Raw genomic sequence first — 25,545 nt, 5'->3', positions numbered from 1 at the left:
CCTTACAACTGTGAATGGAAATTTCTCACACACTTCTCCCACCATCTAATGTAATAAACAATTAAAATCATTTTTAAGAATTAACGTTCCAAATACGTTTCATAGGAAGCAATCCCGTTTGGCCACCGGAGGGCACTACAAGACAACACTGTGACAACAACAGCTTGTAACTTAAGTTTTGAAACACTGAATTCTAAAGGTTTGTTCGTTTGATTAAGAAAACATTTAGGAAAAATTAGAGTAAAAGACAGAATACTTTTTCACCTACAAGATGAACCTTTTTAATTACGAAATTAATTAGAGGAACTACAGGAGCAGAATTAGTAATTAAAAAAAATAAAAGTCATTACCTGGCTTCTTACTGGACCAATTTTGGTAAAGTTTGCAGTCAGATTAGCTGCACTGCCTGAGGCAACTGGTCTCATTAGTGACGTTTTATTGCGATTACTTAAGTCATACAAATTTGATCTGCATTTGCATACATCCATGATATGAAAACAGGACTTCACTCTATCAAAACCAGAAAATAAGTAGCTTTAATTAGAATTACATGTTGTCAGATGTATAAAACAATTCCCCGGAGCAAGGAAAAAAAGAAAAGTTCAAAACCCTCAGTTCCCAGTTTCCCAGAATGGCATCATACACAAAAGTTGAAAAAGAAATACCAATATTACTATGTCAAGCCTTGGTAATGCATATTTTAAAGAAAAACACTGCTATTTCCTGCTCCTTCCATCTAACACCATTTTCTCACAACTGCATTCAACCAGGAAGAAGAGCAAATTAAATGGATGGAAAGCTCTTTCAGTGAAATGCTTGCACTTTAGGAAATCCACAGTGAAATACTCAATTCCACAACTGCAAGAAAACTTTCAACATATTCCATATCAGCCAATGCATTTTAAAAAGCATCTGAGACGTTAATCTCAAAAGGAAATGCCTACACTAGTTCTCAGTGACTGACAGGAAGTAAGGCTCTTCATACTTCCAAAAATTAAGGCCAAGTTTCTGCAGTGTTGGAATTTTATCAAGGAGGGATACGAATGCTAACTTAAAAATGTACTGTTCTAAATGTTATTTTTCAGAAAAACAAAACAAAACAAAACCCACAACACAGTTATTCAGTTTCCTCAAGCCAGTAGATGTGCCCAATATTGCAAACACTTGAAAGAGTTCTCTGACACAATAAAAATGACATTTTCCCTCTGATATTTGAAACAACACTGGAATACACATGAATCACTGCAACTGAACTTTAAAAAAATAATAATTCTGTGTTACATACTGGTTGCTATGAGGAAAATCAAGGAGGTGCTTCATGGTAACAAAAGAATGGTTCAGGGTCTCAGCTGGAGTGATTCTTAAATCAGCATCAATCAGCAACATTTTCTTCAACAGACTGACAAATTCCCTCCGATCTGCCTTCTCTGCCAACAGGTCACTTCCTTCCAAATCCATCACCATGTTCACCTGGCATTGAACAACACAGTCAGACAGAAGACACACATATTGGTTTAACTCTGTTAATTCTTTCTGCCATAAAGTACTAATATTCAGTGATTTTATCATGTGGGGCACAGTGAATCTGCCAGCTTAGCCCAGTACGGTTGGCTTGGAGTTGATGACTTCTTTCCACACGCACACAGACACACACACACACACAAACACACACACAACTCCCCTTGCACCCTTGCCAGCTAAAAACTCCTGAAGGCTTCATTCCCATCTTGGTTTTGGAATATAAAAAGTAATATTTGGGATAACAAGTGTTATATGGTCTAACTTAAAACTACAGAGGTAGCTTTCAAAAAAAATTTCAAACATGTACTCATGCCAATCTTGCAAACAGATTTGATTCTGTTTTCAGGATATGAAACAGAATGAAAATTTCATTTTGTTATTGACTAGAGAGTTACAAAGTTAAAGTGCAAAAACAGCTAATTTATTAAAAAAGAAGAAGAAGAAAAAAAACATTATATTGAGTATTAGATTATTAAGAAAGGAGAATTATACTGAAAATTACATAGTTAAGATAGCAGGATTCATATGCATTCTTTTTTTACCCACAATGACAGACAAGGTAGAAGAGAAAGTATATTTATACATAAAATTAAAGGGTTCTCCCCACTACAAGGCCAATACTACCATTTAAAACAAGCAATGACAAAGGAAGATCTTTATAAAAAGCTCAAAGCACTAACATAGCTAGACATTTTCCTCAAGCAATGTATGTAGAGAATAATGGATATGACTGATATGCAGTAAATAATATTCTAACAGGTGTGCATTTCAAACTAGCAAAGTGTTTTTAAAATCACACATTCCTTCTGCAAAGGAAGAATGCTTTAATACTCACATGCACTATATCATCCAAACTGTTGAAAATATACTTTCTGGCCTCTTTGGACTTCATACCTGTCTCTGCCTCGTGCTCCTCCAATGTCTCAAAAAAAAAGGAAAGCTAAGTTTAGAAGCTGACAAGAAATGACACAGCAACAAAGTAACTTTGCATATTTATTCACCTAATAAACATTTTTATTAAAAAAATAATATTTCAAGTATATACTTGTATGTTGCTATTCTGACTACTTTCATTTTCTACATTGAAATACAAAACCTCCTGAATTTCATGTCTGACTGATCACAGTAGTGGATGACAAGGGATGGTTTGTAAATCACATAAGAAGTGCTGAAAGTGCAGCAAAACACTATTTAATGAAACTCCCCCTTGCACTTATGTTTCTATCTATCATAAGTTTTCTATTATTTGTATTTTACACATTTCCTAAAATACAGATTTTTAACTCCAAACAGCACTAGCACCATATCACTGTAAAAAAAAAAAAATCAAACCAACCAAACAAACCCAACCAAAAACCAGGCCGGTTCTATTCAGTTTCTCTTTGTTTCTCCTTTCTTTTGTTCTTTTTATCATTCTATTTCTTTGCACAACAAACAGGTGGTGTAAGCATTTTAAATACTGAAAAATGAAACAAGCAATTAAATCCCAGAGAATTAATGTGATCACCTATCAGGGATTTATGAGCTGGAATACCACTTTGCTACAATTTTCCTCTTTCAACAAAGACAGCACCAGAAGGCAGGTTTGGTTTTAAGTGCCCATGTTGCAGGAGGCAAGGCAGGACTGCAGGGAAAATAAATTTTTAGCATACAGATTAGAGACAACTTCCCTAAATTAAACTTTGACAAAAACTGCAAGTGATGACCAACAGTCCATACCACCCCAAACCAGCATTTAGTCTCTGCTGGAAAGAGATTTAAGCTCTGAAAGATAACAGCTTCTAAAAACGGGGAGAGCTGTTTCGCCAAGAACTTGTTTAGGTCCTCCGATACAGAGAAGCCAGTTCTAAACTGTCACCTAATGATCAACTGCCTACAAAAAAAAAAAAAACACAACAAAAACAAACACAGAAAACTGGAACAATCAGGGGTGTAACTGGAGAATCCTTACATAAGCCAACCTGGCAGCGTCAGGGCAGGGCAGCACCAGCCCCAGCCACCCAGCCCAACACCCGCCGGGGATTGACCAAGTTGCTGCAGTTTCACAACTTGTGCTTTGAGCTCCTCAGCTGTTTGTTGCTGCACAAGTTTTATGTCAACTGTAATAACCGTTTCCTGACTTCCCAAGTCCTCCTTGAACTTGGTGAAGCAGCGTCATTAAGAAGTACAATTTAAAAAAAAAAAAAACACGTTTGCATAGAAGTTAAACCTCTGCTTACAGCCCCTGTGCAATAATGTTGCTTAAAGAAAAGGAAGGTGTGCAGACCATAAAATTACATTTAACTTTGCCTGCTTTCATTGTATTGCAGCTTTCAGCCAACAGAGACTGTTTCAGCATGGGATCTGAACAAAATGAGTTGCACACAGTCATACTGTTTGTTAATCACCTCTCTCCTTTGAACTTTTTGTGGTCCTGAAGGCAGTTTAGAACAAATTTTGACGGAGCAGTTTGAGATTCAGAGTCGAATTCCTTAAAGCAAAGTGAAAAGGAGTGATCGAGCACATGCAGAAAACCTCATTTATTACCTCTGGAGATACAAGGCTTAATTGCAATTCAGCACCCACTTTTCACCTGGCAACCATGCACTGGCCACCCAGCCACCATAGCCTGGCAACTGCTCCAGACCTGCCTCTGGGCCAGCCAGCTGGGAGGACACGTGGCCATGAGCTTAGAGTACTGGTTTTGAGGAATGGAAAAAATGGAAAGGATACAGAGCAGGGACTGATAAAAATCATAGGAGGCATGGAAGGCAGCTAACAGTATCTTATGGCAAATATAATACACTGTTTTCTACTATATTATACTGTTTACCTTTAATCTCCAACTAGAATATGGTGCATCTGTTTCTCTACAGAAAAATCTTGCAGTTTTCGTTCCCATGCTTAACAACTGCTCTCCTGGCAAACCTTGAGTCTGTGAAATGTAACGAATCTGAGGAAGAAAAAAAAAATAAACATGGGAAAGAATTTACCTCTGATTTGCAAAATCTGATCCACACAGTTCAAATTTAGGCATTTAATTTTAAAAAAGGCCAAGTGAACCACCCTCAGAGCACTGTAGCTCAACAACTCCATCTTACATAGGAGAGAAACCTAACATTGAGTCCTTGCTACTACTCTCTCTATCTCTCAGAGAAAGCCATACATAAACAAACCTCTCAAGTGACCTATATAAGCAAGCTTTTAAAGTTTGGTCAAAGGAAAGAGTGGCTGTCATAAACTCCTCAACCCATTCAAATCCTCAATGTAATATTTAATTCTAAACAGGAAAATGAGTAGGAGTGCTCTGCTTGCATACAGAAATTTGAAGACTTTTTTTTTTGCATACAGTCATTACACAATGCTATAAAAATCCTATCTGCTGTTTCCAGAGCATCAGTCTTTTACATGTCTGACACACCTGCATCTCAAGCAAATGTTTCAGCTGGAAAGGGAGTGTGTGTAAAACCTCTAGGCATCCAGCAAAAGGTACTGCCCTCATGTCAGAAAATCTGCTATTGATTGCAATGGGAACGGACTAACTTTACACGTGAAATGGTCAGATGCTCTTTTCCACCAAAATTAACATGCCTTTATTTTAGAAGATAATTTACTATGCATTTTTCACTACCTTCCTTATAGTTGATGATAGAAATTATTACCTAAAATAGTAAAAATTCAAGACTTGAACAGAAATCTTTTGAAACAACATGCTATGATGTGGTTTTAGTTACTGTGCATGCAATGTTAACTCACTGTATAAGGGAGGGGAAGTTATCCCAAAAATAATACTTCTTTAAAAACTGGAAAAAAAAAAATCTTCAAAAAAAGACAAATTGGAGGAATAACTGGCAATAACTGAAAACTGAGCTTGTTACAGGTTTGGATGGAAGGAGCATGGATTTCAGCGGCCAGAGCTGAAGACCCAAGGGGAGCGAGGGCTGAAGGGCGTTGGGCAGAGTCCCACATCACACACCTCCCAAGAGGGCTGGTGGTGTGGGAAAACCCTTGGAAAAAGTGGAGCAGCTGGGGAACAAGAGAGAATGGAAGTAAGGAAAAAAAGCAGAGAGGAGTGAAATACACTAAACCAGAAACTGGGAAATAAAATTAATTCAATGGAAGACAAAGCTAGGAACACCTGAGAAAAGCAGAGGAACCATAGAGAGGAAAGGTACACATGAGGCTTCTGCTGAAATATAAGTTAAAGACCAAAATGGGGAGAACTAAACACAGCACTGGCAGCTTTTGGTATTTGGTATCCTCTGTAATTCCCTACATCAGAGAGCAAAGAGAATCCCACTCTGACCAGAACTCTCTCTAGATCATTTAGTTGTTTATTAAGCATACCATACTTAGAAATTGGGGGGGAGACAATGCATTTATTTAAAAATTAGTTAAGCACCTGTGCCTCTTTTTAATGAGTATTAAAGCTCAGAAGACATGGCTATTCTCCACAGAGAAAGCCAGCTGTTACCAGTTATAATCACAAATTATTACAACAACTAAGAGCTTCCTTTCAAGGGCTAGCGCGTTGGTTGCCACATGCCAGGGGGAAATGCTGCACAAAGCCCCTGTCTGTTCATTTACTCCGTGACACATGCCATGTAGCAGGAGGAAAGGAATTTCCTTGAGAGTCATCTCCTACAACTGCTGGACTCTGTACACTGAGGAAAACCCTGAAGCAAATTTTGCTTCACGGAGTTTTGCAGACCTGCTTGAGCACAACAACAAGGCTGACTAAAGTAAGGTAACTCCTGCTCATGCAGAGGGGGTTACAGCTCCTCTTCCACAACTTCTCCAACATGAAGATCAGACAAGTTGCTAGACAAGATGTTTCCAGTAAACTTGAATGATACGTCTGTCTCTAACTACAGGTCTTTTAAACTCAGCGTTCACTTGCAAAGCAAGCAGAAAATCTTACGGGCATCAAGATTAACCTCTAATCCACGTAGTCCTTTACATGAAGTACAGCATCCCGGAAGGTGGCTGTTATCAGTGACAATGCTGTTTACTTGCACTGCTTGGCCATATCTAAATGTCAAGCCATGCTGGCCTGGGGCTATAACAGCACAACATAAGCGACTGCTGTCATAAGGACCTACCTGTCTAAAATGGAGAAAAGCTGAGCCAACAAGCACCATGAAGGTGGGTGCTCTATACACCATACTGAACTGCCTTCAACTGCCTGGGTTTCAGACACAACAAGATAGCTGCAGTGCAGCAGGGAAAAGAAAATAATTTCATTTCAAATGAGACTTTGTATTATTCTGAAAAAACATCCTCATAATCATGAGATTTAGCTTTGCAGTGTTACTGCTCTCTGTACAGAAGTCAGAGGCCCACGGCTGTACAAGCCTGTTGGCACTCATTAACAGTCAGGGCTGCTGCCATAATGACAAAGCACTAGCTAATTTAAGGAAATAATTTGGATATGGGCAGCATTCTCCACCATTCCAATTCCTACTGCACTGTGAGTGACTGAAGATGTGGTCCAAAGTCCCACTGCACATCCAGGAGCAGCATCTGCCTGTATGTGAGATCATGATCAGAAGGCCATGAACTGTGAGCTGGGCTCACAGGGCCTTCCTCACCCACAGCAGCATCTCTTTTAACCGCCACTCCAGAAGCAATATGGGGTCAGAAGTCAAAGTCATTCTGGAAATTACATCTTTTGACACTTTTTCTGAAAGTTTAGACCTTCTCTTGCAGTTTCTTTCACAATAACAAGTAAATAAATTTGCCACATTCTTGGTAATTTTGAGACATAACCGATTATTTTCTAAACAAATGCCTACACTCTTTCCTTAAAGAACATAACGAACTATATGGCTGTTAGTTTCTTCCTCTTCACTCTCCATTTTAACAGCAACACCCAGCACAAAGGTCTTCTAAATGCATCAAGGCCTCAACCTACATTCCACTCACTGCTTGCTTCCTCCCCGTGAAACAATGAATTTTGTGTAAACGAAGGAAACTGAAATATGAAATGTTACCAAAAGATTGATTCCTCCCCTTGCAAAGTTCAGAACCAGGCAGGGATAGTTAAGAGTGCTGGTGACATTCCTTCATGTCATATTATGCTGGAAAATTAAAGACTTCTCTCTCTTAAGAGTTTTAAATAGAAAATATTCTACATCTTTCATTAGAAACAACTTCTTTTTTAAGTCATCACACTAGTGCCAATGGTGTCAGTAGATGAAAACCCCAACAAAGCAAAGGCACAGCTTCCAGCTTTAGCACTGTATATATTCAGTATTATTGTAACAGTTCCTCATGAAGTATAGGCTCTCAAATCTTTGAGCTATGCTGGATTTCCATAAAGAAGAACGACTTATTCACAAGAAAACTAATCCTGACATCTGAACAGACATTCCAAAGTCAACCCCGTTCATGGCAAACAGAAGAGAGATTACAATGCAATGATAGTGGCCACAAACTTCGGCTTCCATCAGAAAAAGCAGCTTCAACACTCACATTTATTTTGCAAGAAGGACAAATTTAATTCAAAAAAGCAGCACAATAAACAGCTTGGTCTAGAAACAGGATTTATGTTTCTAGGACAATCAATAAGACTAAATTAAAAGCATTGAACAGACTTGAATAAATATTACTTAATAGGGGATGTTATTAACATTTGAAATCCTGGATATAATTATCTGAAATTCTCAAGTTGCATAAAGTGTGTATATGTTTGTGACATTTTTTTCTACTACCTGGTCATATTCCAGTGCTCCTGGGTACAGTGGCCATCCAAGAAACAGCTCTGCAATCACACACCCTAACGACCACATGTCTATGGCTTCACAAAACGGCAATCCCAGTATGATCTCTGGTGCTCTGCAAATTAAACACGGTTACTGAATATTTTTTCCTTCGGGAAAACAAGTAATTCAACAATACAACATGACAAAGTAAAAAAAAAAAGAACCAAATCTGTTGTTTGAAAACACAAGATAAATATTGTAACTAAATAATAACATCAGAAATTGCTTTTTTTTTAATCTACATAATCTGTGGTAAAATGTTGCAGTTCTGGCATGTTTTTTTTCCTGTAAGTAGCAGTTTGCTACATACACCAAAATCATTGATATGCCTGAAAAACAAAATGTCACTGATTCAACATTTTTGCCTTTCCTCCAGTATGTCCTGGATGATTTCTAAACACAATATAGTCTTTTATCTCAAAAGCAAAAAACCAACATGTTTTTATCTGGAAATACACTTGGACTCTCCTCAACTGGACAGTACACTTAAAGCTATTTAAAATATCAATTTAATTACGTAACTACAAATCCCTTAATACACTCAAATTAGTTCAATGTGATCAATTTTTAAATCACTTAAATGAAAACCACTGCACTTGCTAGAGATCAGGTCTTATTTTTCACCTAAAACACGTGAATTATTTAACCAACAGCATTTGAATTTATTTCTGTACTCAAGAACCAGAAAAATTGGTATTGACACAGCTGCTAAAGGGGCTTTTAACATTCCTGTTCATGTGGAACAAAACTCAAGTATTTCACTGATATCCATTTTAATTACATTTGTTCTTTTCAAACCTGTCCCATTTCATTCAAGCTATTAACAAAAGGAAAAATAACTAAAATATGCATGATGATATAGAAAGAGGCCTGGAGACATTAAGTATTATTTAAAGCTTTACACCATAAAGTAATTTACTTTTAAGACACACAATCTGTTGTTAACTTAATATGCCACAGAACAGTAGGAGGGTGGTTAAATCTTACAGGGTAATTCCCACTGCAGCTGGGCAGAACAGTAACAGTCAACTGACCAGGTAACACACTAGTGGGGAAAACTGCAATTTCTCATCTGTGTAAAAGCTTAAAAATCTTACACTTCAGTATATGGTGGTGTATCATATTGACATTCCACATACAAACAGGATCTCCAACCATGGTAAACTCCTACTACCTCATTTATCTTCTCCTCTGACATCTACCTTTATCAAAATACTTTTTAATTCACCAAAATATACTGGATTGGAAATAAGTTCCTATTATCATGCTACACTGGGAGAGAGAAGCTTTTCTGTAGTATACAGTAGACCAAGAGCTGAAGCATCTTGATCCCTTTTCACAAGGGGTAGTTGGTAGAGGCTGTATGTAGACATACTCCAAGCTGCAAGGATGCACGTTCATCGTGTGGGAAGGACTCCCAACAGTCTGCTCCATCCCTGACCAATGAAACCACACAGGCTTCTGCTACAGAGAAAATCTGAGACTTTCCACAGATAAGATAGTCTACAGGACAGGATATTCTGTTAAATATTTATGCACTTTCCATTCATTCCAGCAGTTCAGTTCTTCCCATCCTTGCCACAAACCACTTCGGATGTGATTATACGAAGGACAAATCTTGTCACCCTGGCAGTGAAAGTGGAGAGGCTTCGTTTTCCACTGCCTCCAAGGATTTGATTACAATAAACTTCTAGGGATCAAACGTAACATATTTTCGTAATGCAGGATCATGACACTGCAGTAAGTATTAGCTAGTTTCGTTATCTGAGAAACAAATGGAATATATCTAGATGCCACAAGACTAGAAATAGCCGTAAGAAACTCGTGCATTCAGCCGCTGGCTGGGTGCCAACCTGCACATGGTTGTTACAGATCTCTGTTAAAATACACTTCCTTTTGTTGTATTGTGTTACAGCCCTGAATAGTTAATGGACATACACACAGCCTATGGATATAGGGGCTTTAACAAATGCTTCTGCTAAAATAAGCTCTTTAAAACCTCTTACATTTACTCAACGGTTAATATGTGCACCATATAAAAATAGCCACAGTCGGTCAGTCTGTCTCTTTTGAGGGACAGGGTTGCCAATAAAAGAAGGATAAGGGTAGATAGGATGACAAAAAAAAAAAAAAAACAAAAAAACCACAACTTATTCTGTATTTCACAATATAGTAGTCTTCAGCTTTTCATGGGTACCAAGGAGTTCTGTGATACCAATAAAAGTGCTAACAAATTTAAGGAGAGGGGAAGCAGTTGAGACAACACCACTGCTCCTCACTCCCCAACACTTGACCTAACACCCAGAAAGAAAAGGGAATAAATGTGCTCCCAAACAGCGCCACCCACACCTCACTATGCTACAGCGGCCAAAAATAATTTCTGGCTAGCCTTAATTAGAAAGATAAGGAGCTGCTGCTCCACAGAAATGCCAAGTTTGCCATTTTTCAGGTTCAACATCTATTATGGCTTCATGCTGGTCCTTAAAATGGAGCAACTCTCCCATAGCACGAAAGGTTATAAGAGAAAAGAGAACTTGTACTGGAGTTGAATATGTTTAGATTGTTGCGAGTTGTCTTCTCTTTCTCTCTCTCTCTCTCTCTCTTTTAAATTGCCAGTTACAATCTATTCAGACAATTGGGGAGGAAAGAGTTAAAGAGGAGGGAGTAATTCTTCAATTTTTACTTTTTAAGATGAACCACAGTTCTTTTTTCATGTAAGAAATATTTTTGCATACAACTTAAAAAAAAGCTATTTCCTTTACTAACTATAACTATAGACATGAAGTGGTAGGAACTCCAGATGTCCCAACACAGTCACTTTAAGATCGGATTCCTCAAAGAAGACTGTAAATTAGTACTCCTCTCTCTCAAAACACCACCACACACACACTACTGCTGGGTATCTGCTGCAGATGACAAGGTGCTCAGTACACCAGAAGCTACTGTAGCCCCCAACTTCGTAAACAGCATCTGTTTTCCCATATCAAGACATCAACCAGGAGAATAAAAGAATTTTCTGCACTTCTTAAGGATACCAAATCCTACTTAAATGAAATTAAAAGCAAGATTTTACAGAGAAAGCATCTATTTCCTTCTTCTAAATGCTAGTTCCTTATCAATGCTAATGGAACATTAATTTCTTATTAATGTTAAATAAACATTAATTAAAACATTAACAGAAAACTTTGTTTAGAATTTGAAATGCAGTATTGCCACACTGGAAAGATTCACTTTATTAAGCAATAATTCCTCTCTTAAAACATCTGAAACCTTCCTTTCTTGCTTGACACAGCAAAGCTCAATTCAGCTCTCTTGAATCAGACTTTTCAATTGGAAATATGTAAAAAGATGGAAGATGCAAATGAATATTTGGTTCAGCTGCTTCTATAGATAGTCACATGTCTATTTATTATATCACAGACTTTGAACATATGTATTATTTTATAAGGTTTTGTAAGCTTATGAGGAAAGTAACCACAGCATTTGTTCTGTTAACTTGCTTAAAGGGCAGAACATTTCATAAAATAATTTAGCTTCAGCATGTTAGCCAGCTTAGAATGAAGCAGCAAAATAAGCACATTTGAAGACAAGTTAAATAATTCCTTGATGGTTAAAAACCAAACAAACAAGCAAAAACTACACAAAAATCAAAACCTTAGCATAGTAAGAGAAGAATTCTTCCAACATGTGTACCGAGGGAACAAAGATTAAAAAGCAGGAAGTAGCCATGTTAAAAAAAAACAAGTCATGACAAAACTTGTAAGAAGTCAAGTCATTTCAAATGGTAATTACCTAGATGTCTTGGGTCAGAAATCCAATTTAGAACAAAAGTTAAAGGAAATAGCTAAAAATCCACAGTTAATGTGCGTAACAGCAACTGAAGAACAGTATAAAACAATAACAGCAGCTTCCTGGAGCTGCTAACCTTAGGAAAAAAAAAAATCCTGTTGAATGCACAAAGAATTTCTCAAATAAGTTCCCAGTGACAGTCCTGTAACAATTACATGTATCCCCTCACATATCAAGGACATGACATCAAAAACTGAGCCATTTTTATTTCTATTTCTCTTCTGGAAGCACGAAAGGGTCAATGTATCTACTGTCTACCACATGCCATTGTTTTATTTATTGACCACCAGGTTGCCACCCTCCAGATGAGAGAAGGGTATATAAATAGCCTTCCTCCCCTCTTGTCTCCCACTCCCTTCAACACATCCATGTGATTTCTCTCCAAGACTAAAACCTTCAGTCACCACTTACACCAGCTTCCATGCCTGAAGCTGAAGGTAGCAGAGCCATATGAGAAACACAGAGCTGCTGCTACTCCCCAGGTACTATTGCCTACTCCAAAGACATTGGGAATGCTGGTATATCCTTGCCAGTGAAATTCCTTCCAAACAGGCATATAAGCCTATCAAGCCATTTTGACTTTGCAATTTGAAACACTCTGAATAATTTATACCCTGTTCATATAAGCTAAACATTACTACCCCTCATTACCACTATTCACTGCCACGATGTCAAATACTTCATAGACTGATGGGCATCATAGAATGGTTTGGGTTGGAAAGGACCATAATGATCATCTAGACACTTTCCACCAGACCAGGTTGCACCAAGCCCCATCCAACCTGGACTTGAACACTTCCAAGTAGCAGGCATATCTCTATTTCACTTCATCTGATCAGGATACAACACACTGTCATCATTTTAATGAAAACTTATGTAAGTCATCAAAAGGGTAGGATGTTGATCCACCCTATAGAGAGCCACCCTATGGCTCAAAAGAACTCATGCAAGAGTTGCAAGAGTTATAGTCACAACAAATTACATACCTGAGAACACTTTTGAACCCCACTACCATTACTAGATTAACACAAATATTTCATGAAAGAAATAACTAGACACGGGCTGTGAGATGTGTAGTTCTTCTTCTAAAGAAAGGCCTAAGAGGAAGATCAGATGGAGTGATGAAGATAATGAGAGGTGGCAATGGGTGCTGTAACAAGTATTCTCAGGTACGATTCATTTTCTTCAGCTACCAGTCTTCATCATGAATGAGGAGGAGCAAAAACCTTTTTAAGAGCTGCAAGAACACGGAAAAGGCACTAGGCTAGAGAGATCCAAATCAAGGTGGAAACACTAAGAAAAAAAACCCCACAAGCAAGTATGCTTCAATAACCTGAAGGATGTGATGGAAACGAACCACGGAATGACAAAATCTTTGAAATCTTTGGATGATGAAGGAAATAAAGAACACTTTGTTCTCTAGTGCATTTGTGATGGACTTCAGAAGCAATTTCAAAATGCAATTAGATCAAAACAATGACAGGCAGTAGAGCATACATGGTGTATAGTAAACCATTGTGAAAATTAATTACATTATGCATTTATTAGTTAAGTCCCATAAGAATTAACAGGTTATAAATTAACCAACTTTACAATTTAAAAATCTAGACAACTTTACATATTACTCAAGAAAAATATCTTACAATTGGGAGCAAGAACAATCAGGATATCAGTATTTATTTTTAATGGACAAAGACATCAAAATTATTATGCCTTATATAAAACTAGTGATATTCCCTCACCTTGAATAGTGTGTTCACTTTTGAATTCTGTGTTCAGTTTTGGTCACCCCCATCTGAAAAAGGATACATCAAATAGAAAGGATGCAGAGAAGGACAATATAAATTCAAGACTTGAAGAGACTCAGTACAAGAGGAAACCCTGTTAGAACTATAAAATTTCAGGAAAAAATGAATGATCATTAACTTGACTCTAGTTATAGAAAATAATGGAAGAGAAGCAGTCAGGTGTCCTGCCTCACTATGGAAGACCAAGGAATCTCCCACCCCCTTTGAGGTTAAAAACTGATGTAAATATATAAAGATTTTTGCTGGTTTTTAAAGCCAGAATAAATCTTTCATTCACTGGCTACTGTTGAAGTAAAAAATATGAAGACTATTTGAGAATGGATCAACAGAAAAATATCCACAATGGTGGATTAAACAATAATGTTCATATCAATACACAATAAAAACAGTCATCAGCTGTCCAGAGGTGATAGAAACTTGCAGCAGAAGACACTGAAGTACAACTTGCTGCTATCATAAATTTTCTCCATCAAAATACCAGGATAGATCACAGATCTAATAACATATATATCTCTCATTTCCTACATATTAAAACCACTATTGTTGCCCAGAGATAAAGGCTACTCAAACGAATCTCTTGATCCAAACTAAAAAGTGTCTACAATCTTCTTCATGGTCAGATTAATTTTTATTCATAATGTCACTCTGTTAGAATTATGTCAATAAAATTTATAGAAGTATTTTAAAAATTCATGTTACAGATAAGATAATCACTTGAGTGTTTTCTTTGGGGTTTTTCTTTAAGAACATTTCCATAGTTGAATTGTTTCTTGCTTTTAATCCCATCAAGATGCTAGAATACAGACTTGTAGTGTTATGTCTTAAAGTACCTTTGGTCTTTGAAATGCAAGTATAGTTCACCATGCCAGACAATGAGCTTTCATCCCCATCCTTTTATAAGAATTGTTGGTGTGAATCTATAATGCAAAACTGCATTACAGATTTACATTCACAATCCTGGCTATTCCTGCACATTTTTATAGTATTCCTTTAACTCTGCTATGATTTGGCATTAGGAAGTACATAACTAGCAAATTCTGATATATATATATATAAAAATATATTTTTTTTTAAACTCTAAGAAGGTAAGAGAAATTAAACGGAAAGCAAAAACTTCAGTGCCCAGAAACAGACACTAGAAACATTAGTTAAGCTGGATGGGGCATCTGTATCTTTGAGGTGGCAGGAAAGAATCAAAAATACCACTTTGCAATTTAGGGTTATGTCACCATGTATCACAAAACACAGGGAGAACAAGTATGTCCAGGAAGATAAGTTATCCCCTCATTCATAATGTCATTCCTCCTTTGAAGGAGTTTGGTGCACTACCAAACCCTCACATGGCAAGTGATAGTGAAGACAGGAGGAAATTAGTCACCACATCTCCTGTAAACTTCTAAGGCCACGGTGTTGCTGTGGTGGTGTCCACAGCACCATGGAAAAGGAATTCTCACTTCCTGGTAGAAAAAAAATCATTTTAGCATAATAAAACTTTGTCATAGAACTTTCAATGGCTAGAAAAGACCTACTGAACAACACAGCCTTCCACTGCTATATATAACTTGCCAGAGTGTCAATGCAATTATCAGTTTAACTTTGAACCTGGATCTGACATTGAAAAGGAGACAGGTTTTAAAAACCTTTCTGTAGAGAGTGGCCCAAATATGTAAATACATATAGAAAGAAGCAATCATTGCAAAAAGAGTTTATTTGAACATAGGGCTCACAACTGAAGGGGAAGAAAAAAAGACAGGAGGAAATCAAACCAGACAAATAACAAATAAATCTTAGGTCATTTGATAAAATAAAACAAAATTACAAGCAAGCTATCTTTGTGCTCTTTCCTGATACTGAAAAAGAACTTTGTTTTGAAAGAGCCATCACAAATTTTAATCTAGTACACCTTCTCTTACCACTTAAAAGAACTACTAAAGATAATAAATATTTTATTCCTTTTTTTTTTTTTCATCTGAGAATGATAAAATAAGAAGTGATTGCAACAGATTATTTTCCATTTATTCACTGTCTCAAATGAAATTAAAACCAGGAGATGTTTATGCTTCTGCCTTGTCATGATTTTGTTTTTCCTCAGAAAGCTTGCAACTTAACAAGTGATTATTTATGTACTTGATATGCTAAGCAGCTTTTCAATTACATGAAAATTAAGAAAAGTAGATACTGATGTAGCAATATAATGAAGAAAATTGTGTACAGAGAAACTCTTTAGATGCTTTACTGGTAAATAAAGTCTGCCGTTTAATAAATTTCATTTACATTTTGAATAGCAAAGAGTCAATACTTTCAGCAGCAAATGAGGTTACTTATCAGTAAGTGAATTTTGACAATATCATTTGCGTGTTTGTGTGCTGTACTCTGACTGTGAAACCTCCTTGCAGGGCATTATCCTTGAGAGCTGTGGGTTGCAAGAGATGGTCGCACAGTCCTTGGCTCTGCCCTCACCTACAGAGAGGACCGTGCTCTGCCTATGCCTATCTAATGGCATAGATATCTCATTTTATAAGATGGTCTCTATTGTACAGTGTGTTGTTTCAGACATGCCTCCTCCCTGTATGCTACAACCATCTTTGGGGGTTTTTTCCCCTATCCTTTGCTTTCCTTCTATTGAAGCAGGGGGGAAGGTGGGATGGGAAAGGAAAAGAAGAAACACCCAGAAAGAAAACTGAAACATCCAAAATCCCATGCCAAAACAGTAACTCAAGCTGAGCTGCTGAATTGTCCAACCTAGCTTGAAATCAACTTACTTGGAATCCAGAGAGAAGTCAGGGCAAGCACACCTAACAGTGGAAGGCCGTGCAGTGGGGAAACTGGCCTCCACTCGAGGAGTGTGGGCAAGCACATGCACTCGAGGAGAGGATCCAGTACTAGCAACAATTTTCAGCTCTGAACAAGCGTAACAGAAAAATGAGAACAGCACAGTATGGGAGATTTCTAGGCCTTACAAATCAGAGATGCCAGATTAAACAAACACACACAGATGCATAGACCCTTTGCTTTGTTAGCGTAGATTTTCTGGATTATCAACTTTATCAGGGTCTGCATGGAGTTATCAGTGTCCGTAACACACCAGCTGAAGAGCAGGTAGGGAGTTTCTACAAGACAGTAGTAAACACAGCAGTGTCTGCTTGTAGCACCTTCGTCAAGAATAGCAAGACCTTGGAAGTCAGTTTTGTGCAAAGGCTTCTTGTGCTTTCACCCCCAAAGATGACACTTTTACATCTGGACTGAGGGTACAAAGCCATGGTGGTCCTAAAGAAGCACACAGCCTGATCCCACTGTAAAAACCTACAAAAGGACTCTCACCAGGCACAAGGAAATAGAAAGAGGTACCAGTTTCTGATATAACTGATCAGCATGAGGGTCTCATTTATTTATATTTAAATCAATTCTTACTTTGGCATAGTTAAGGTAAAATACCAGAGAACGAAAGGATAAGGCTGTTACATCAAGAATCATGCAAATAATAAGATATTACTTTATGTTAATAAGATACAAATTTAAAAAAATGACAACCAAAGAAAAATCTACCCTGAAGACACAAACGAAAATTCCTTTCATTCTGCAGCAACACTTGCAAAAGAGTTTGCCCTCCAATGACATGCCTGCCTGCTGCAGGTCAAAAAGCCCTGAAGCCATGTAAAATCATATCCAGCCTACATCTGTTGCACAGCAGTTCTTCAGGTAGGCATACTGCACTGGAAATGAACATGCCATATACATACCCCAGAAGGTAAGAAAATCTGCTCACACACTTCTTCAATGTGAAAAGATTTTTTATTTCTTTTTCACTGCTGATATGTGCCCATCTGGATGATGCACAGTGATGCTTCAGTGACATTTTGCAATTGGGACTGATAAGTTTTGACTTAAAATTACATTGTTTGAATTATAGAAAGCTCAACAAAAATCAACACAAACAGTCCTGAACAGGCAGAGCAATATTTATCTCTCTCAGACCTCCAGATCATTCTGTATTCACAGGAACTAGTATCTTATTTCCCTTCTTTACTTTATTAATACTAAATAATAATAAATAATAATATCTTAACAAGTATGTTTTTCATTTATTACCTTATTTACCTTCTTAATAATGCTCTACATAGTATTGCAATAAGGCTTTGACAGTCTGTTAGCCTGACTTGCAGACTGAAGGTTGTTGCCCATGGCACAATCCTGCCCTCAAAGAAAAAAATAGCCCAAAGGAAAAAAAAAAAAAAATTTAGAAAAATGCCAGTATTTTCATTACAGAAAATTTAAGTAATTATACTGGATTGTAAAACATCGTCAAAAAAATAATTAAATACCGACAACATGACAGCAGGATAAACAGACAGTAGACTTGTTTAAGTTGTTTTATTTTAAAAGAGAAACAAGCTAAGAACTTGTAAGAGAAATAATTCAGTATAATTATTTTAAAATGTTTAACAGCAGCACCTTATCACTTAAAATCCAAATATTCAAAGCATATACAATTAAAAGAAAAGTCGTGTCTAGCAAAAAGTCAAGTGCTGACACCACAGCTCCACATAGGAGATTCATGTCCTATTCACTAAATAAGTGGAACAGCAAAATCCATTTCACTTTGGATATTTCCTTATATAAAATATTAACTAGTCACTTAATAGCTATGTCAGCTGCTAAATGGGGGGAAAAAAAAATATAATAGAAACATTAGAAGAAAGTTATGCCAGAAAATGTACAGAGCAGCAACTGGAGCAAGTGGGTTAACTTACATGTAATCAAACCTGCTTTCCCAGGGTTAAACTAGTAGAGACTTTTTGGTGAATAAAAATATTTTTAAACACTTCTAGGTACTAAATGTACTGGTAGATTCATAACCAACAGGTATTTATCTGCCACAACAGCTTATTGGCATCTGTTGCTTCCAGGAACAATGCAGAAAAATAAGCCCAAGGTACCCATGTTCAACAACCTTAATTTAAATTTGTGTCCTGCTCTCGTGATTTACGATGCACTGGCAAGTGAACTGACTGGCTGACCTGGTGAGTTTTTCCCATGCAAATGTCTATGATTAGATCCCTGGTGTAAATATGACACTACCAGAACAAGTCACATCCTTACCCACTAACATAATCAGGGGTTAAATACTGAAGAGCGTAAGCTTTGGGTCACTGCAGAAATCCTCTGTCAGGGTTCAGAGAAAACTAAAAAATTACATTAGAAACCATAAAATGCTGGTTTGTTTTTTTCTTCCCCAGTGAACTAAACCAATGGACTACCAGGGAAAATTATGCAAGTCTATTTTGACTGGTTCATAAGACCTCAGCCTTCCAGTATGTCACATCACCTGCTTGCACTGCAGTCTGCTTAAAGAATCCATACACAACAGCACCTTCACGTGTTTCACCCCAGCCCTGAACACCACACCAGGGCCATGCTGCTGGTTTCTCCCTTTTTCCTCCTATATTTAGATAATTTTCTTCTCTGTTTTTCTCCTATTTTTCCCTTCCTGGGTATCCCACTTTAATTTATTTGTCCTTTCCTGCTGAAAGCAGAGCCTGCCTATTCTTAGAAGAGTTACAGAGCCTAAAATAAACTGCTTAACTATGTATCTATTACATCTAGATTGATGTCACATCAGTCCCTGCAACATGTTGCAACAGGAATGCGACTAGAGCAAAGAACCCCAGGATTTCTGCAAGCTCCACTTTGCAAATATTTTTGAAGTAACATTACTCACAAAAAAATAACACACTCTACCCAAACATTAAAACACAGGGTGGGGCTTTTTTTCCATTTATTCTTCTCACTACAAAAATGTTTATATTCTTTCTAAAGCAGTTCTTGCCAGATAACTAATAAGAAAAAACAGATAATCAACCACCACACTACAAAGAAGGAAATCAGGGTAATGGAATTACACTGGGAATTCTTTTTCATTAAGCAGAATCCTGTAATTTTGCCATCAGAGCCAATACAAGATAAAAACAGGTAGTGCAGTTTGAAGAAAAAAGATAGTATCATGGGATCTATATAATAATTGGGTAATAATGGGAGTTTTTCATCCGAGTAAAACCTTTGAGTCCAGTCCAGGACACTCGATAATTGTAAGCAGCTCATTATTTATGGATAAAAGCTCCATTCTGTTCCCAATATAGACAGACACTCATGTCAGGAAAAGGCACACTTGTTGACAATATTAACAGAAGCAGCAAGGATCAAATAGACAGGGAACTTTCCCCTCATTTGCCAAAGTGCTGCTGCTCAGACAGGGCTGCAGCACCCTGACCGCTCAGTGCCTGGAGCTGCTGTTACCTACCCATTTGTATCTCAGAGAGAAAAAAGAAAGGTAAGCTACCTTCAGTGTTTGCTCCTCTCAATGTACTGAGAAAATATGACACAGAATTCCACAAGACCCTGCAAGAAATTCTGCTGGCAAAGTGTGAAGAGCAATAAACGTTTCCTGAACTCTAAAAAATATTAGCAGTAGTTCTTTCAAGAATACAACTGTTCTTTCATTTTAACTATCAAAACACATTCATATAATACAAATAAAGATTGTGAAACACTCTCAGACATACTGAGAATTGACATACATGCCACATAAAATCCATAATCCATCTAAGTACCATACTATGTCAAGAATATACTCCAGTTTCAACATTCAAATTACTTGCAAAATACAAAACTAAAACATGTCAACTAAAAATGTATTCAAAATGCCAATAACTAACAACATTTGCAAAAATAAAACCACTGGGAAGTCTGTGTCACATGTAACATAACCTTTGGCCAAACCCTGAACACTGCCCTAAAGGCTAATGTATTATAAGAATCTACACAGCAGGAGTATTTACTGGGCATTCCTGCTCTTTGAAAAGATGAAAACTAAAGTTTAGTTAACAATTCTCCTCTAAAAAGCTATTTGCAATCTCCTTGGAAATGTGAGTAATTAACACTTGTTTTGGTTCTAGCATTTATTAATTTCCCAAGGAAAAAAAATACCCTCCAGTGAAAGCATTACCTTTTCTTAGTCTCAGGAACTATTTTTGGATTATGTTGTCATCCCACAAATTGACAGGACAAACTTTCAAAGGCCAGGCCTGCCTTATGTCACCACTTTTTAGTAACACAGGCCTTGTTGTGCCTTCACTAACAGAGTTAATATTCCTTTTGGGTCAAATTCATTAAATTTTAGGAGTTTTTACATTGTGTTTTTCACTTTTAAGAAGAAGTCAATTAAAAAAAAAAATGGGAAGAAAAAAAGAAATCTCTTATTGTAAGAAAAAAATCCACCTCCCAAAAGCAGCCCACTGCCACAACATTTCAGCAATGTCCCCAGTTTACTGCCTGCAACCTGAACCGTCCCTACACACCCACTGTTGGTGGGTGAAATCATGTTTTTCTGCTACATTCATGAAGTTCTTGTCGTTCTTTTTTGTTACTGACATCAGCCAAAAATCAGAGCTGAAATCAGACATGATCATTATCACCAGCTCGGTGGGATTTTTGTGTAACAGGAATTTCCCCAAAGTCAGTTTGTCTGAATGTTTTCCTTGTGAAATCTTGAGTTTATGACTCACAGCAGTAGAGTCAACTTTTTGTTGACTACACAAGAATAAGAAGTTACATTATCCTTTAACAGGGTAGAATAAACTATCACAAGCAGAGCAACACACTTAAAGAAATCCTTGGCAGTAATCCCACTTCCAAGACAGACCTATACATTTGTTTAGGAATACCCAGGAAGAAGTGCTGTCAAGCAGCCTTGAAAAGGCTCTATAAACAACATATACATGAATGATTCTGCTGGAACATGAGCAACAAAATTATCCACTATCTAACAATTGCTGAGATGTTGGAATACTCGAAGCTTTATGCAGAAATAACCTCTTGAGAATAAATAGTTGGAAACAACAACAGCATCAGATCTACATCAAAGTCAAAATAGAAGAGACTTGGAAGCTAGTAACATAACCTTATGAGGAAAAGAGTCCATTAGAGCATAATGATAAATATTCTTATTTTCATTAGTCATTCGAGAACTAGACTAGATGACAGTGACAGACTTTTTTTATTATCATTTTCTGGCTCTGACTCTGCAAATGCCCTGAAGCAAATCAGCTTGTACTACGATTCAAGTTACAGATTTTAAAAAAAAAAAACAAAACATAAAAAACTAAAAATAATCAACTAAGAAAGACATAAAACTCACCAGATATTAAAAAAAAAAATTTAAAAGCTGTATTTTTTGAAAGAAATTTTGATCTGAAGATAAAAAACACTATAGTCTACAAAAAGTATGTCAATAGCTTACAAGTCTTGATACAGGACTTTGAGTGTCTAAAGACAAAAAGATGCTTTGGTGAAGTACCAAGGAGAGAGATCTTTACCTGCACTTAGAGACCTCAAAAAACTGTCTTCTGAAATAAAAGGCAAGGTGGTTCTGTTCCAAAACAGAGATCATTACCTTCTGCTACCATTTTATAGCCATAAGACTAGAGCATATTTACGGACCTGCTAAAGTTAAACCTGACGTAAACAGGTTTATGTCATTTATAAAACTACAGGTGTGAAGACTTCTCAAATATGCCAGACCCGTTTCTAAATCTTTTTAATTATTTTAAACATGACAAAAATAGGCTCACTATTGCTTATCCCTGATTTAAATTCACATGCAGTTCATATGAACTGTGGCACATGAATAGTTGCCACTCACTTGCTTCTATTATCTTTGCAATCTCGTGGTGAGCTCTGAGGAACACCAACCAACCACCAGCAGATTTTATCTGCCAAGATCAGGAAGGAGGGGGTGCTCAACTTTTGCTGATCAGTTTCACCACGGGGGGAAAAAAAAAAAAAAAAGGGAAAAAAAAAAAGAAAAAACCACTCTACAGTCAGCCTCAAACATCTGAAACTAAAAGATTGTGCTCCACTGTTTTACATCTGGAAGGACTCTACAGCAGCATCTTTCAATAAAGCATGGCATGGCAGTAGTAACAAGGGCAGGCTGTTACCAGCTCTACCAACTTCAAGAGAACTATGGAAAAACAGGCTTTGTTCTACAGAATAAGCACATACCTCACTGTGTTGTGTATTTCTTATCCCCCACTGGTGCCAGTATACCCACTGAAATGAGAGACAAGTGAAATCATAGTTTCTTTTTTTCACTGTTCAGCACAGAAAAAAAGTAGTTAATAATCTATTAATTGAGAGACTGAAATTACACTAGGAGTTAAATCAAGTAAATCATTATGCGTTAAACCAGCTATCTTCTTCCTTCTAGTTCATTCGAACCTTGCTTAACTATTGAACCACTGTCCATACCCCCAGGAGAGGAAGAGGACAGGAGCTGAACTGTGTCCAGGTGAACTCTAGGTGAAAAGTGTCCCCTGGCCTGAGGACACCTACTTACCAGGCAGGTAAAGAGCACTGGCTACATAAACTTCCCCAAATCATCAATGTGTCTCAATGTAAGCTCGCTATGATTTAAAAAACAGTGTATAAATGGAAGCAAAATTACAACTGTTGTGACATTTATTTTCTAAACAGTAAACAGGAACAGGCAAGAACTAGCTGACAAAGTTAATGCTTACGTGTAATAACACAACTTTAGATAAGAATATTCTGAAATAAATACCAGTCAAAGCCACTGCATGTGCTACCACTTCAATAAGGAGTTATTGCTGTGTCATAACCGTGTCAAAAAAAAGAAATCACGAAAATATCGAGGCAATGTTTACAAGTTGCATGATTACTTTAAAGGTAATTATGTAGCTAGAACACATGACTCGTATTTCCCTATGAAAGGCTCTCTACTTAACGGGATTAACACACTATTGATAGCTAAATTCCACTGCCGGAGGCTACTGTCAAGTCATCATTTCCAGAACAAACCTATAAGCTATTTTCTTTATCCTCTGTGCAACTATTACAACAAGCTCATCATGAATTTGCTCCCAAAGTGCTCTTAAAAAAAAATGCTGCAAAGAACATTCAAGAGATGTATGACACAGGATTACCTGTTCAAATGAAATTAGACTGTACACTAGTCACAGGTTGGAAAGCTAAACGGATTTTGCAGCCAATCAAGAAATTAACATATAATTTTTCAAAATTGTTTTTGTGGTGGTTTGTTTGTTTGTTTAAAGATTATTCAAATTTGATGCTCTGAAAATTGACTATTGCTTAGAACTCAACTCCCAGACATTTTTTAGGGCAAATCCAGCTCTGCATTCTCAACAAACACTTCTCATGAAAATGCTTATGTTTTTCCTATCAAAAGGAACACCCAATGATACCTACGCCCACTTTCTCCACCCACTTCTTAACACATGTGCGATACGTAGGAGGTTTATTAACACAAATAGAAGGTAGCTAGGAAAGCACAGAATTAACCTGCCCCAAAAGAACATTTCTAGCACAAACAGTCCTTCAGGGTCATGCTACTGGAAAACACGGCCTGTCCTGTGCTGCTCACCTTTGCTGAGCCATCCCTCACCCGTCCACTCCTGCAGGATAGCAATGCAGAGGTAGAGCAAGGAAAAGGAACTCCTGAGCCCCCCCATTTTCGTGCAATCACCAAAAGCCTTATCAATATAAAGCAGAGCCCTCTTTTCTGTTAATTCATTCGCATTTGCAGCATCTAACTATGATAATGAAGAACAAACTTAAGGTGGAGTCATAGGTTGCTCCTACTATGCTTCACATGCACAAAACAAAACACCCTGATTTTAACGTTAGATTTAGTAGCAGGGACAAAACAAACAACAGGAAAAAACCCAAACTGTTCCAAACTGGGGAATTTTAAAGTCTACTTCCTGCCTCCTCTCCCAGTAGCACTGTTTCCTGATGTCAGTAACATCGGGTGGGAGACAGAGCACAGGCCTTCCTAACAAAGGGTCCTGAAATGCATTTCCTCTGTGACCTGCCCTAGGTGGTCCTGCCGTGGCAGGGGGGTTGGACTTGATGATCTCCAAAGGCCCCTTCGAACTCCTAAAATTCTGTGATTATGCGATTCTGTGAAATTTCCTCAGGAAGGGCCAAAGGGAGATATCAAAAAAGATAAAAGTACACAAGGAACACAATCCAAAGAAAACATTTTTGTTTTAGGGACAGGACAGACTTATTTGATAGCGGCAGACAAAGGACTCAGAAAACAAATTACAGTTCCCTGATCCTGTATAAAAAGTACTACCCTACAGTACTCAAACAGAGATGCTTAGAAACTGTCATTAAACCATCTTTCCACCACAATTTACCCTATTTTCCTGGGCTCTTGCCTGGCTCAGCAACATCCGCTGCCCGCGATCCCATTTCAAAGCGTTGGTCACTCATGCAGTAAACTTATCTGTTGCACCACAGAGCAGCTCCTCATCAAGATCTCTTTAGACAACAAATACAAAATCTGTTTCATAAAGCACAACTGTGGACTTCTGCCTGCTGGCTGTGGCCCTGCCAGAAGCCTAAGTCTTTCAAGAAAAAAAAAAAACAACCAAAATAAAAACCCAAAACCAAAACAAACAAACCCACCAAAAAAAAATAAAACCAAACACAAAAGACATCACATCAAAAGGAAAAGAAGATCCATAAAACAAAACAACCTCTAATGTGCTACTAGACACAAAAGGTGGAACCTAAGGAAG

General features: G+C 37.4%; 1 protein-coding gene across 4 annotated transcripts in view; it reads right to left on the bottom strand.

Moving 5' to 3' along the window:
- HIPK3 (homeodomain interacting protein kinase 3) overlaps nt 1-25,545 on the bottom strand; it is an 89,735-nt gene that overhangs the window by 13,584 nt on the left and 50,606 nt on the right. For all 4 annotated transcript variants that reach the window (XM_051620590.1, XM_051620588.1, XM_051620587.1 and 1 more), the window contains 5 exons: nt 8,214-8,337; nt 4,334-4,453; nt 2,357-2,443; nt 1,286-1,470; nt 351-510 (listed from right to left, as the gene is read on the bottom strand). In XM_051620590.1, the coding sequence (XP_051476550.1) occupies nt 351-510; nt 1,286-1,470; nt 2,357-2,443; nt 4,334-4,453; nt 8,214-8,337 (676 nt within the window). The remainder of the gene's footprint in view (nt 1-350; nt 511-1,285; nt 1,471-2,356; nt 2,444-4,333; nt 4,454-8,213; nt 8,338-25,545) is intronic.

Source organism: Apus apus, chromosome 5 (genome assembly GCF_020740795.1).
Source record: "Apus apus isolate bApuApu2 chromosome 5, bApuApu2.pri.cur, whole genome shotgun sequence".
NCBI classification, from domain to species: domain Eukaryota; kingdom Metazoa; phylum Chordata; class Aves; order Apodiformes; family Apodidae; genus Apus; species Apus apus.
Note: the sequence above shows the minus strand (reverse complement) of the source record. Positions and strands in the feature narration are given on the sequence as shown.